The following is a 15,558-nucleotide window of genomic DNA, read 5'->3' on the forward strand; positions in this document are numbered from 1 at the left end:
GTATGACGTACTACATAGTATAGTATGACGTTTTTGTCAAGTTTTGGACCAAAAAAATGTTTTTCAAAAATATGGTCAGATTTTGGAGGACATAGTATAGTATGTCGTTTTTGGCAAATTTTGGACCACATTTTTTTTCTTAAAAATGGTCACATTTTGGAAGACATGGTATAGTATGACGTACTACATAGTATAGTATGACGTTTTTTTTCAAGTTTTGGACCAAAAAAATGTTTTTCAAAAATATGGTCAGATTTTGGACGACATAGTATTGTATGACTTTTCGTCAAGTTTTGGACCAAAAAACTGTTTTTCAAAAATATGGTCAGATTTTGGACGACATAGGTATGTCGTTTTTGTCAAGTTTTGGACCAAATTTCTTTTTTCCAAAAATGGTCACATTTTGGACGACATGGTATAGTATGACGTACTACATAGTGTAGTATGACGTTTTTGTCAAGTTTTGGACCAAAAAAATGTTTTTCACAAATATGGTCAGATTTTGGACGACATAGTATAGTATGTCGTTTTTGGCAAATTTTGGACCACATTTTTTTTCAAAAAATGGTCACATTTTGGACGACATGGTATAGTATGACGTACTACATAGTATCGTATGACATTTTTGTCAAGTTTTGGACCAAACAAACGTTTTTCAAAAATATGGTCAGATTTTGGACGACATAGTATAGTATGTCGTTTTTGGCAAATTTTGGACCACATTTTTTTTCAAAAAATGGTCACATTTTGGACGACATGGTATAGTATGACGTACTACATAGTATAGTATGTCGTTTTTGTCAAATTTTGGACCAAATGTTTTTTTCCCAAAAATGGTCACATTTTGGACGACATGGTATAGTATGACGTACTACATAGTATAGTATGACGTTTTTGTCAAGTTTTGGATAAAAAAAGATTTTTTAAAAATATGGTCAGATTTTGGACGACATAGTATAGTATGACGTTTTTGTCAGGTTTTGGACCAAAAAACTGTTTTTCAAAAATATGGTCAGATTTTGGACGACATAGTATAGTATGACATACTACATAGTATAGTATGACATACTACATAGTATAGTATGACGTTTTTGTCAAGTTTTGGACCAAAAAACTGTTTTTCAAAAATATGGTCAGATTTTGGACGACATAGTATAGTATGTCGTTTTTTTTTTCAAATTTTGGACCAAATTTTTTTCCCCAAAAATGGTCACATTTTGGACGACATGGTATAGTATGACATACTACATAGTATAGTATGACGTTTTTGTCAAGTTTTGGACCAAAAAACTGTTTTTCAAAAATATGGTCAGATTTTGGACGACATAGTATAGTATGTCGTTTTTTTTTCAAATTTTGGACCAATTTTTTTTTTCCAAAAATTGTCACATTTTGGACGACATGGTATAGTATGACGTACTACATAGTATAGTATGATGTCCAAAATTTGACAAAACAGTAAAAAAAAAAAAAAAATCAACAAAATGTCATCCAAAGTCTACTTCATGTTTTGAAGTAAAAACGTCAAAAGTAAACAAAAACATAAGAATTTGATCGCCCACCTGCTGTGAGAGAAAATTAAACGTAAAACCAGATGATGAAAACAATCTTTTTATTCATATCAAAAATTTGAAAGTACAATAAAATATTTCATCTGAAATTTGACAGGGAAGAATAAAGAGAAAGCGCCCCCTGTTGGTTCCACCCATGAATAATAATGAAGATGTTAGAAATGTTTTTGTCTCAATTTTACGTTAAACGGAATGAATTAAAATCGTGTTAAAAATCAAAAATGAATTTAAAGCAGAAGTCGACCTAAATATTAGGTGCACAACATAAATATGAAGTTAAAGGTAAATGCTTATTGTATTACTGGGAAAAAAAACAAAAAACTGTAAAGCTTTACCTTTTATTTTGAAATAAAAATGTGAATTGTTTTTTTTGTTTTTTTTGAAGCAGATTAATTTGACGTTTCCTGAAAAACAAAAACCTGAAGAATCTACCTGAGAATCAATGACTCGTGGTTAAGGGACAGTTCAGGTTTTTTCTTTTCCTGATGTGAGAAGCGCCCCCTGCTGTTGAGAAGACGCAAGGAAAAACTCCATTAATAAAATCTACGTCAGCTTAAATCGTAGATTATCTCTTGTAACAAAAAAAAAAACCCTGAACTGTCCCTTTAAAGTCCAGAGCAGAACTGAGAGGTCAAAGTTCAAGTGTGGATGATAAATGATTGAAGTAAAATGAAAAAAAGAATCAAACGCCGTCTTCTCGCTCTGATTTAGTCCGTTTCCATTGTGATGTAAGAGGCGGAGGAGGAGGCGCCCAACTCTGTGCTGTCGTCTTTACAGGAAGTGATGTCGTTGGCGAGCTGAGGGGAGGAGGCGGAGCTTGTGTTGGGCGGGGGCAGCGTGGGTTTTCTGATTTTATCTTGTCGGTGGTAAAACAAGACGTAGGCAGCGTTGGTCTGTGGAACACGATCAATAAGCAACATCATCGATTAGTTCACATTAAAGAACAACATCATGCTAGGTACGACGACGCTACCATTAAAAAGGCCTGGAGAATCTTCATTGTTAGTCCCGTCGTAAAAACACACTAAATCATCACAGTATAGTAACGTAAAAACTACCAAACCCAAACCAAAATGGAAGACGTAAAAAAATGTAAAACATCGTATAGTAAGTTGTCAAAAATGCTAAATCAAAAGAATATGTTGCAGTACTTTGATCGGGACGCAGTTATTTCAGTCATATTATTCTACGACTTTTCAAACTCAAACAAAAGTTCGGACACTGACCACGATCTGTTCCTCGGAGGCAAAGGTCACTTTACTGTCGTCAAAGTAATACCACTGAGCGTTGTCCTTGTTCTTAGCGTAGCTGGTGTCTGGGGAGACACAAACAAACACACACACACACACGTCATTATAACGATTTCTCGTCACAGCAAACAACAAGTTAAGCTAGTTCCTCCTCCTTGACAAAGCTTTGACTGTGATGTAAAAATAATAAGTGTGTGTGTGTCTGTAGATTACACGGTTATTTAATGCTAACATTAGCCACAGCTATCTGACGTCCACACACACACACACACACACACACACACACACACACACACACACACACACACACACACACACACACACACACTTGTATGAAAGGACCTTACAGTGTCCGTCCCTCAGTCCTCCGTAGTGATTGGACACAGCGATGAGGTCATAGCAGCTCGGAGGCTCCTCATTGGACAGATGTTTCCTCAGGAGACAGCTGGAGAAGTCCAGGTCTCTGTAACCACGGCAACAACAGACAACACAACGACAAGGTCACAAATCGTGATGTTTCTTCAAATGTGACGTCACAACTTTATCAAACTCAACTCGACCCTTCACTTTTCAAAATAAAAGTCTGTTTGTTCTCACTAAACGCAAAGCGCATGGTTTCAAAATAAAATTAATAATAAAGTCCCTGTTTTTGTTCATTCACACAATACAACCCAGCTGTTTTCAAAATAAAAGTATCTTTTTCTTCATCTGCGCAAGTGACAATCTTGTGGTTTTTCAAAAATAAAAGTCTCGCCGTCTTCTATTCAAGCCCATGGTTTCAAAATAAAAGTCCCTGTTTTTGATCATTCACACAAAAAATACAACCTTACAGTAATAAAAAAAAAAGTCTCAATTTCTGTTTGTCGACACTCAAATTACAAACCCCACGTTATTCAAAATAAAAGCCTCTGGTTTGGTTTGTCTGCGCTGGAATAAGAACCCTGCATTTTTCAAAATAAAACTCTCTGGTTTGGTTTGTCTGTGCTGGAAAAAAACACCTGCACTTTTCAAAATAAAAGCCTCTTATTTGGTTAATCTGTGCCGGAAAAAAAAATTTACCCTGCACTTTTCAAAATAAAAGCCTCTAGTTTGGTTCGTCTGTGCTGGAAAAAAAACACCCTGCACTTTTCAAAATAAAAGCCTCTGGTTTGGTTCGTCTGCACTGATTAAAAAAAAAATCCTGCACTTTTCGAAATAAAAGCCTCTGGGTCTGAGTCGTCTGTGCTGGAAAAAGAACCCCACACTTTTCAAAATAAAAGCCTCTTATTTGGTTCATCTGAGCTGGAAAAAAACCACCCTGTGCTTTTCAAAATAAAAGCCTCTGGTTTGGTTTGACTGCGCTGGTAAAAGAACCCTGCACTTTTCAAAATAAAAGCCTCTAGTTTGGTTCGTCTGTGCTGGAAAAAAACACCCTGCACTTTTCAAAATAAAAGCCTCTGGTTTGGTTCGTCTGCACTGATTAAAAAAAAAATCCTGCACTTTTCGAAATAAAAGCCTCTGGGTCTGAGTCGTCTGTGCTGGAAAAAGAACCCCACACTTTTCAAAATAAAAGCCTCTTATTTGGTTCATCTGAGCTGGAAAAAAACCACCCTGTGCTTTTCAAAATAAAAGCCTCTGGTTTGGTTTGACTGCGCTGGTAAAAGAACCCTGCACTTTTCAAAATAAAAGCCTCTGGTTTGGTTCGTCTGCGCTGATTAAAAAAAACCCTGCACTTTTCAAAATAAAACCCTCTGGTCTGAGACGTCTGTGCTTGAAAAAGAACCCCACATGTTTCAAAATAAAAGCCTCTGGTTTGGTTTGACTGCGCTGGTAAGAGAACCCTGCACTTTTCAAAATAAAAGTGTAATAAAAGTGTGAGTTTGTGGCGGCACCTGAGGGGAAAGTCCACGATGCTGTCGAGTTTCTCTCTGGTGAACTTGGTGTAAGAAAACCTCTTGAGGTGGATGATGAGGACCTCAGGCAGAGACCACAGGTCCAGCTTCTTCGTGGCCAACTGGTGTTTCTTACACACCGGACAGTACCTGATGATACACACACACACACACAGGTCATCATACACAGTCACCATGGAGACTGTGTGTGTGTGTGTGTGTGTGTGTGTGTGTGTGCGTGTGTTACCATGGGTTCTCCTCCTCCAGTGTCTCCACAGTGGTGAAGAGCTCGATGCACTCCTGCAGCTGAACCGTGGTCTGCTGCTGAGGAACGTCCATACTGGCATGTTTCACATATTTCTACACAGAAGAAGAAGAAGAAAACAACAATAAAATATAAACCTCTGATATGGAGAGACATTAAAGGGATAGTTCAGGTTTTTTTTTGCGAGGCACTAACACAGCGCTGTGACAACATGGCTGAAAACGTCCAGTTAAAGTCTACGACATTTACGTCACATGATCACGTCTTTATCTTCACTGTTAAGACTTTTCCAACAGGAAAGTGAAGCTTGTAAACCACTCACTCTCCCACACCAAAGACATCGTAGACTTATTAAACTGATGTAGATTTTATAAGCTAAGTGTTTAGTTTATGCTTAAAACCTTGTGTCTCAGCTGGCAGCCATTTTGTTTTCACTGAGAGTGAATTTCAGTGTCTCGGGATGCAAAGTAGATGATTTATATGCTAACGTGCTAATATGGCATTAAAAATAATGCTGAATGATAGTTTAAGTCGTCGGGCCTGAATGCTAACATTAGCAGCTAGCACCAGAGGTGACACAGCAGCTCCTGTGTCCCCTGTGAGCTAAAATCACTGATTTTCTCTATGGACTTTGGTGTGTGAGAGAGTGGTTTACAAATTTCAATTTCCTGTTGGAAAAGTCTGTCTAACAGTGAGATAAAGTGACGTAGACATCGTAGACTTAAACTGACTTACATTTTATAAGCTAAGTCTTTAACTAAAGTGGATGAAACCAGTTTCGTCTCGCGTCTCTGCTGCTGGCAGCCATTTTGTTTTCACTCAGAGTGAGCCTCTGTGTCAGCACCTCAAACAATCTTTAAATATTCCTTAAAACTGCAAGTGAATCATTATTTATCAATCATTACGTCAATAATCTGTGTGACTTGTTTATATTCATGACAGAAGTAAACAAAAGTGACCTCGGCTTCGTTTTCATTGTAGAATCTTTTCTTCATGTCTGAATCCCAGTCGATGGCCACGTACGGTTGAGCTGAGGACGGACATTTACAGTCGTTACTGTAACACACACCTGCGTGTGTGTGTGTGTGTGTGCGTCTGTGTGTGTAAACACTCACAGCTGAAGGACACAGCGTTACCTCCCTCTCCCATCCCTCTCTCTGTCGTGCCGTTGGAGTTGACCGCCTGGATGGTGAACAGACTCTTCCTCCTCTTACGACACGCCCTCGTCTTTGCCGGCTGCTCATTGGTGGACGGGCTGGGAGACCGCGCCTCCTCCTGCTTGTCCTCCTCTCGTACCTCGTCCTCCGTCTCACACGGCTGTGGCTGTGGCTGTGGCGGCGTCTCCGCGACGTCGGCGGTGGCGGCGTCCGTTTCCTCGCTCGCGCCGCGATCCACGTCGCCCGTGCAGTTTGTGGAGTTGGCGTCGGCAGAGGAGCGGAGCTCAGTCTGGTCGTGAGACCCGTTGCTTGTCTCTGGTATTTGCTCGCTGCTGTCCACTGAGGAGGGCGTGTGGTTGAGGTGTGGGAGGGGCTCTGTGGCAGGGCCGCTGTCCTGTGATTGGCTGTCGGCCGGTGCATCGGTGCAGCACGGAGCGGACGGAGACGAGTCGTCCACTTTTTCTGCGTCGTCTGAGGACACACACACCCCCACACACACACACAAACAGGCTGTTAGGCTGGTTCAAGCTAACAAACCCCTGCAATTTTCAAATTAAAAGTTTCAATTTCTGTTTGTTCAAGCTAAACTAAACCCCTGCAATTTTCAAAATAAAAGTTTCAATTTCCATTTGTTCAAGCTAAAGTAAACCCCTGCAATTTTCAAAATAAAAGTCTCAGTTAACGTTTGTCCAAGCTTAAGGCTGAATCCCAATTCCACCCCTGGAATTGGGATTCAGCCTTAATAACCCCATGCAATTTTGAAAATAAAAGTCTCTGTTACTGTTTGTCCAAGCTCAAATAACCCCCCAATTTTCAAAATAAGTAATTTTCCGCTTGTTCAAGCTAAAATAAACCCCTGGAATACGTAACATAAAAGTCTGAGTTTCTGATGGTTGAAGCTAAACTAAACCCCTACAATTTTCAAAATAAAAGTCTCAGTTACTGTTTGTCCAAGCTAAAATAACCTCACAATTTTTCAAAATAAGTCAATTTCCGCTTGTTCAAGCTACAATAAACCCCTGCAATTTTCGAAATAAAAGTCTAATTTTCCGTTTGTTCAAGCCGATGGTTTCACAATAAAATTCTCAGTCTATTAACTTTTTACTAAAACATAAGGCCACTGTTTTCAAAGTAAAAGTCCCAAACAAAATCCATTAACTGTAGGACTGCAACGACTGGCCATTTTCTCCATTCTTCAAATAATTGTTTGGTTTATAAAGTGTGTAAAAATATTGATCAGCGTTTGTCGAACTCTTGGTCCTCAAACGTAATTTTTTCCACAAACCAAAATGATTCTTCGTTTTATGGAGCAAAGAAACCTGATGAAAGATCTGACGTAAACTTACCGTCACTGATGCCGTTGGTCTGAGTTTTATAAAGTTCCTCTTCTTCGTCCTCCTCTTCCTCCTCCTCCTCCAACTCCTCAGAGGGGTCAGGAGGTCGCACATAACGTCTACACACACACAAATAAATGTATCAAAAATTGATCTTAAATGATGATATTGACGTGTGTGTGTGTGTGTGTGTGTGTGTGTGTGTGTGTGTGTGTGTGTGTGTGAGACACTTACGCCAGCCTCTGCAGGAACAGTGTGTACAGCGCCTCCTGGCTGCAGCTGCTGCGCGGCACATTGAGCAGCAGCGGGTGACCGAAGAGCGACGTCCCGTACGAGCTGCTGCCCGAGCCGTAATCTCTGTAGTGAGAGCGCTCCCGCAGGTAGAGAGCGAGAAGCACAGGCTCCTGCCCCTGCTCCTCCTCCTCCTCCTCCCCCTGCTGCTGCTGCCCCTCCTCCTCTTGCGGCTGCTCTCCCTCTTTCTGATGCTGCTGCTCCTCCTCCCCCTTCTGATGCTCCTCCACCTCCTGCTGCTGCTGCTCCTCTTGCTGCTGCTGTTCGCTCAGCTCGTATCTGCGAGACAAACAAACCGAAATAAATAAACAAACAAACACAAAACAACCGGAATAAACTAAATCTTATGAGATAAAGAAAATAAACAAAGTGAAACAAATTGGACTCACACAAAGATGTCGTCTCTGTCCAGTATGCAGCTCAGAGACTCGTCAGCGTTGTAGATTTTATAGAAACGATGGTTGAAGACGTCAGCGACCACCATCTGACACACACACACACACACACAAGAAAACAATCAGACTGGTTCAAGCTACACACATATTTAACCTTCAACACACCTCGACAACATATGAGGCAAGTTTATTTAACACTTAAATGAAGCAAAATACACAATCATGGTCTGTGTGAACACACACATTGACACATTGACACACACACACACACACACACACACACACACACACACACACACACTGACCTGTGAGGCAGGGACGTCGGTCATGAGAGACAGAGCAGAGCAGAGATCTGACACTTTTCCTGCTTTAGGGACGACGACTCGATGCTGCAGAAAACAACATTAACAAGTTTGTTTGTTTGTGTTTGTTTGTGCATGTCTGTGTTTGTTTTCATTTGTGTGAGTGATTGTGTCCGTGTGTGTGATCGTGTGCGTTTGCTTATGTGTTGTGTTTGTTTTTGTGTATTTGTTTTTGTGTGTTTGTTTGTGCGTGTTTGTTTATGTTTGTGTGTTTGTTTGTGTCTTTTTTAAGTGTGTGTTTGTTTGTGTGTCTTTTTTAAGTGTGTGTTTGTTTGTGTTTGTGTGTGTTTGTTTATGTTTGAGTGTGTGTAAGTGCGTGTGTATTTATGTTTAAGTGCGTGTTTAAGTGTGTTTTAAGTGTGTGTTTGTTTATGTTTGAGTGTGTGTAAGTGCATGTGTGTTTATGTTTAAGTGCGTGTGTATGTTTAAGTGTGTTTTAAGTGTGTGTTTGTTTATGTTTGTGTGTGTGTGTGGGGGGGGGTGTTCGTGTGTGTGTGTGTGTGTTCATCACGTTAGCGTGTCTTCAGTGTATCACACGCTCACCTGCACAGGTTTAGCGTGTGGATCCAGAGAGACAAAGAAAACCTCCATGACTCGCTCTTTACTGACAGGAAGTGGCACGCTCAGGTAGCAGAAGGGGTCAAAGGTCACCGAGACCTTGCAGCACTCTGGGCAGACGAGCGTGGACTTGAACAGGCCGTGGAACGTGTCCACGATCACAGAGTCATTCCGCCGCCGGTGGTTGCGCCACGCCTCCTCCGCCACTTCCTGTGAAACAGGAAGAAGGATTAAAAAAACAAAACGCCTTTGACCAGTGTGTGTGTGCGTGTGCGCGTGCCTCACCTGGTCAGGACGTCCGTGTGCGTCCCGCACCTCGATGTACTCTTTGTTCTTGACTCGGTTCAGATCTTCATGAAGTCCATCGAGCAGGAAAGACAGAAGCTCCTGACTGTCGTGCTGCTGGTAACCAAGAAACTGAGACGCAAAGTGACCCACCTTTGTCTGCACACAGACACACACACACAGACACACACGTTAAATAAGTGCTGTTGTACCAGGTACTGACACACAATCAGAGTTCACTGTGCTGCGAGCGCTCAGTGAAAACAAAATGGCCGCCACAAGGAAAACCAAGGTTTCGCCGCTTAACAAAAGACTCCGTCAGCTTAAGTCTACGATGTCTTTAAGAACATGTTCACGTCTTTATCTCACTGTTAGACAGACCTTTCCAACAGGAAACTGAAGTTTGTAAACCACTCACTCTCCCACACCAAAGTCCATAGAGAAAATCAGTGATTTTAGCTCGCGGGGACACAGGAGCTGCTGGTCTACTGCTGCCTCGTGTGGTCACTTTGTGTCATTGAGATAAGTCAGAATGAAAAATGTCAAATGCCGAATTCATAAAATAAGACATTTGAACTTAGTGATGGAGGCAGCAGTGGATCAACAACTCCTGTGTGCTGTGATGGGTAAATCACTGATTTTCTCTATGGACTTTGGTGTGGGAGAGTGAGTGGTTTACAAACTTCAGTTTCCTGTTGGAAAAGTCTGTCTAACTCGTCTGTAAATATCTTAGACTTAAACGGACGTAGATTTGATGAATTGAAAACATCAACGATCACAGATAAATGTCTTTTTGGTCACTTCAGAGTCGAGGCTAACGCGTTGTCTGTACCTTGAAAACCCGCGGCACCACAGAGTAATGTCTGCCCGTCCACATCTGTTTGATGACGTCAGCGTAGGCCTCTGCGATCTCGCCCTTCATCCCCAGAGGGTTCGTGAAGTTCAGCTCCTCCAGGTACGAGTTCTGCAGGAAGTACTCGGTGAGCGGCGGAGTGTTGCTCAGACACTGCAGAGACACACACACAGAGTTACCAACAGACAGTGAACACATCATGACTGACACACACAGAGTTACACTCTAAGTTGGTGGAAAGACTTCTAAGATGAAGTTCCTTCAGCAGGGGGCAGCACTGAGGAGCTTTCATGATGTCACGATAAAGATCAGGGTTCACTCACTATTATTATTGTATATAATATTTGTAGCGTTGCGCACGTCAATGGCGGTTAGCGGTGTCAACGTTAACGCACATTAATGCATGACACGTTTCCATGACGACTAACTGGAAAAAGACGCGCTTGACGTCATGTTTACGTGACGCGGCACCAGAGTCCAGGCACCGTTTACCAGTTAGCTCCATTAGCTGAGTTAGCTCCGTTAGCGCGCCTACAGACTAACTGGAGCGGTCCGTTTATGAAACAAAATGAGTAGCGCTACAAATAACCAGCGTACCTGTGTACTGCATATGTCCCGTTGTTTTTTAAAGTTTAGCGTTACTTTAGAGACTAATTTTAACAATCGGGAGTCACGTAAACAAGACGTCACCTGAGTTAATGCCCAGCCCTAAATAGTTGACCAACTTTCATCGACAACAGTGTTTTTCTACAGTCACCTTGTTTTCCATGACTATGGCTCCTCCTCAAAGTGGGCGGAGTCATCATAGCAACGGCTGCGTAAAACGGGCCGCGGCGTGGTTTTACACAAACGCATAAACGAGTGACTTTGTAAAGCAGTTGTTTTGGGTGTAAGTGAATCATTGGAATGGCTCAGTTCTCCAGTCACTGAACTGAAATACCAGTGAATGTGGCCGTGATGATGTGACCTGAGCTTGAACTCACCTGCAGAGCAGAGTTCATGAAGCAGGTGTTTCCGAGATTAGTGAGGCCACAGACTCCAGGCTGACCTCGGTACGACTCCTGCTCCTCCACCGCATTCCTCCTGAAGAAAAACAACAACAACAAACATGTTACTTCACTGAGGCCAACACAGAAGAAGCAATATACTGAACTGCCACCAGGGGGCGACTCCATTGGTTTGTAAAAACGTGCGTGGTAAGATAAGATGAGATCATCCATAGACCATCCATTGATGATGTTCTCAAACGCCTGTTTGTTCAAGCTAAAAATAAACCCCTGCAATTTTCAAAAATAAAAGTCTCAGTTCCTGTTTGCTCCAGCTAAAATTAACCTCTGCCATTTTCAAAATAAAAAGTCTCAGTTCCTGTTGGTTCATGCTAAAATAAACCCCTGCAATTTTCAAAATAAAATTCTCAGTTTCTGTTGGTTCAAGGTGAAATAAACCCCTGCAATTTTCAAAATAAAAGTCTCAGTTTCCATTTGCGCAAGCTAAAATAAACCCCTGCAGTTTTCAAAATAAAAGTCTCAGTTTCTGTTTGTTCAAGCTAAAATAAACCCCTGCATTTTCAAAATAAAAAGTCTCAGTTTCTGTTTGTGCAAGCTAAAATAAACCCCTGCATTTTCAAAATAAAGTCTCAGTTCCTGTTTGTTCAAGCTAAAATAAACCACTGCATTTTCAAAATAAAAGTCGCAGTTTCTGTTGGTTCATGCTAAAACAAACCCCTGCTATTTTCTAAATAAAAGTCCCAGTTTGTTCAAGCCAATGGTTTCACAATAAAAGTTCCAATGTCTGTTAACTTTTTTAACTAAAATATAATATATGTTTTCATAATTTTACAGAACAAATAAAATGCATTAACAGATCACCTGGTAAAAATATTGATCAGTGTTTGTCAAACTCTGGAAAACAAACGTCTTGTTTTTGTCCACAAATTAAAATGATTCAATTTGAATGATTTCTTTGTTTTATGGAGTGAAGAAATCAGAAAATATTCACATTTAAGAAGCTGAAGAATCAGAAATAACTCAAACTGATGATGAAAACAGTTGACAATTCATTTAGTAATGATTGATAATTGATTCACTGAATAATCGTCGCAGCTGATGATTTTTAATGAAATATTTTGTGCGTCTGCAACTCTGAAACATGACAGATCTGAGGAGGAAGAAAAGAAAAGACAGAAGATAAACATGATAAAAAGAGAGAGAGGCTGCTCTTACATGATCTGAGGTCTGGAGCTCGGCCAAGTACCGTCAGCATTCCTCGTCTCCATGATCACCGTCTGACACACACACACACACACACACACACACACACACACACACACACACACACACACACACACACACACACACACACACACAGGCATGTTCCAGCTCATTTGATATGAGGAAGTGTCTCTGAACAGAAACATGCTACCGAACACGCCATTCTTATGTGTTGAAATTGAACGGCGTTGCGTTTCCTCACCATCCCTGAACTCAAACACGTGTCCAACACACTCGTGTGGACGTTTCTGAGACGCTCGCAGCTGCTGTCTGAACTCTTCATCCACAGACGACACTCGGAACCCGGAGGCACCGAGAACGACTGACACACGGCTCTCTGTATGGAGTCTAAAAAAAAAAAAGGCCAGTTCTCTTCTGAGTAAACACCATTTAACACCATTTATGGCCACTGGAGGGCGTCTCAATCTTAATGACTTCACTTCAAATATAACCTTTTAAACTTTGATGTTTCAAACAGGAAACTGAAATTTGTAAACCACTCACTCTCCCACACCAAAGTCCATAGAGAAAATCAGTGATTTTAACATCACAGCACACAGGAGTTGTCGATCCACTGCTGCCCCCATCACCGAGTGCAAATGTCTTATTTTGTTAATTCGGGCATTAAAAATCCTTCATTCGGATTGACCTCAGTCACTCAATGTGACCACACGAGGCAGCACTAGACCAGCAGCTCCTGTGTCCATGTGAGCTAAAATCACTGATTTTCTCTATGGACTTTTGTGTGGGAGAGTGAGTGGTTTACAAACGTCAGTTTCCTGTTGAAAAAGTCTGAAAAAGCGAGATAAAGAAAGCTTATGCTGCAATATATTATTTACCAGAAAATTCCTGGAATTTTGCAACCCTAATACACTCACAGATGTTGTCAGTGCGGCTGAACGATGCCGTGACGACGTTGTCCATGTCGCTATGAAGACAGAGAAAGATTTCAACGGGGTAAACCTCCACCTTCATGGTGCTGGGTAGGTCCACCACCTGAGACACACACACACACACACACACACACACACAGAGTTAAAGCCTATGTCTCCACAGACAGAGCGTCACAGTGTCTGGCATGGTGTGCGGTCACCTTGCGTTCCAGCGGCGGTTGACCGTCCACCAGGCCGTACCAGGACAGCAGCTTGTGCCAGGCCTCGGCCGGCAACAGCACAAAGTCCTCGTTCTCCACCAGACGCTCCTTCAGGTGATACGAGTCCAGGTCTGAAGACAAGACAAGACGTTTGTTTGGTTTTAAGCAGCTTCATCGAACATTGGCCAACAAACCAAAAAAAAAACACGTTTTAATGAGAAAGGCATTTGTTGTTGGTGTAAAGGGGTCACAGGTCACTGACCCTCGAACAGCTCGGTGTTGTCGATCTGACCGGGGAACGAAGACGAGTTCTGGTCTCCAGATTCCACAAATTCTTTCCACTGATCGAACCAGCGACGTTCCACCACATACCTGCAACACACACAGTCAAAAACATCAACACAAACAGAGTCACAAACATCAACACACACAATCGACAACATCAACACACACACAGTCAAAAACATCAACACAAAGAGTCACAACTATCAACACATACACAATCAAAAACATCAACACACACAGTCAAAAACATCAACACAGTCAAAAACATCAACACATCCTTTTCACTGCTGTTGTAACAATCAATTTCTAATATGTATATATATATATATATATATATATATATACACATATATATATATATATATATATATTATGAAAACAATCGTTAGTTGCAGCTATGTAGGATTCACACATGTAACAGTTATTGTGACATAAGGGTAAATTACTGCGACATAAAAGGTAAATTACCATAAATAAACGGGTAAATTACTACGACATAAACGGGTAAATTACTACGACAAACAGTTGAATTGTTATGGCATAAACGGGAAAATTACTATGACAAAAAGGATAAATTACTACGACATAAACGGGTAAATTACTACGAAATAAACAGTTGAATTGTTACGACATAAACGGGTAATTTTCTACGACATAAACGGGTAAATTACTACGACATAAACGGGTAATTTACTACGACATAAACGGGTAAATTACTACGAAATAAACAGTTGAATTGTTACGACATAAACGGGTAATTTACTACGACATAAACGGGTAAATTACTACGACATAAACGGGTAATTTACTACGACATAAACGGGTAAATTACAGTTGTGATGTTTATTATCTACCACGCGTGTTGACTATTAATACGCCGTTTCCGGTATAAAAACAAAAAACAAAAGTGGAAGTTTTTCCGAGCCGGACCGTGAACGCCTCTCTACAGCTGGTTGACAGGCTAACGTTAGCATTGACAGCTAACGCTCCGGTTAGCGTCTGTCTCACAAACGAAACAAACAAAAACAGCAGCACCGGTAGAAAACAACCGACACCGAACCGTTACACCGACACTAACACACCGACAGCGATACAGCAGAGGCCCGGCCCTGCAGTTAAACCGCCCCGGTAACCGCCGCTGGATAACCGTTAGCTACCACGCTAGCCCCGCTCTCTCACCAACTGTCCCCGACACCCAGCTCACTCTCCCGCAGCAGAGACTCGACCTCCCGCCGCTGGTTCTCCAGGCCCGGTGGCTCCGTGGCGGAACAGCGGCTGTTGAACGTCATGGTGCGGATCAATCAGTCATTAATGTTCGGCAGTGCGGAGGAAGAGACCCGGGGCAGGAGTGGATTCCGCCGCCGCATTGAACCACCGAGAGACGGGGAAACTGCTGTAGCTGGAGCCGACGGACGAGCGGTGTTTGCGGAAGTAGGAAGTCAGGTCAGTTCGGATCGATGACGACTTCCGGCTCTTTAGCAACAGTTCCACTAGAGGGCGCAAGTAAAGGTTACGTAAAATGAGTATATACAATAATACACTGCATATTGTATAAAGTGACAATAGCAGTAGTGGGTATCGCAGTATTCCATCCGCAGCCAATCAAAGGTAGCGGAGGCGGGGTTTTCAGAACGTCCGATTCTAAATATCGCGAGGTTTTGGCGCGTCGCTCTCAGCCAATCAGGCGTCAGTTTGCTGTGGCGCGGTCGCCGGGGAAG

At 41.8% G+C, this 15,558-nt stretch overlaps 1 protein-coding gene across 1 annotated transcript; it reads right to left on the minus strand.

The window, feature by feature from the left end:
* Positions 1-1,670: 1,670 nt before the first annotated feature.
* On the minus strand, positions 1,671-15,359 carry usp11 (ubiquitin specific peptidase 11). The gene is made up of 21 exons (XM_083895068.1): positions 15,020-15,359; positions 13,818-13,927; positions 13,556-13,686; positions 13,341-13,458; positions 12,665-12,810; positions 12,415-12,476; positions 11,176-11,275; positions 10,172-10,345; positions 9,340-9,498; positions 9,040-9,264; positions 8,440-8,523; positions 8,129-8,223; positions 7,683-8,018; positions 7,461-7,567; positions 6,073-6,585; positions 5,917-5,987; positions 4,940-5,052; positions 4,693-4,842; positions 3,169-3,284; positions 2,798-2,886; positions 1,671-2,464 (listed from the first exon to the last, which is right to left on the minus strand). The coding sequence occupies exons 1-21, from the start codon at positions 15,127-15,129 to the stop codon at positions 2,279-2,281; spliced, it is 3,195 nt and encodes a 1,064-aa protein (XP_083751194.1). The 5' UTR covers positions 15,130-15,359; the 3' UTR covers positions 1,671-2,278.
* Between the last annotated feature and the right edge of the window lie 199 nt (positions 15,360-15,558).

This window comes from Microchirus variegatus, assembly GCF_963457635.1.
Source record: "Microchirus variegatus genome assembly, chromosome: 9".
Taxonomy (NCBI): Eukaryota; Metazoa; Chordata; class Actinopteri; order Pleuronectiformes; family Soleidae; genus Microchirus; species Microchirus variegatus.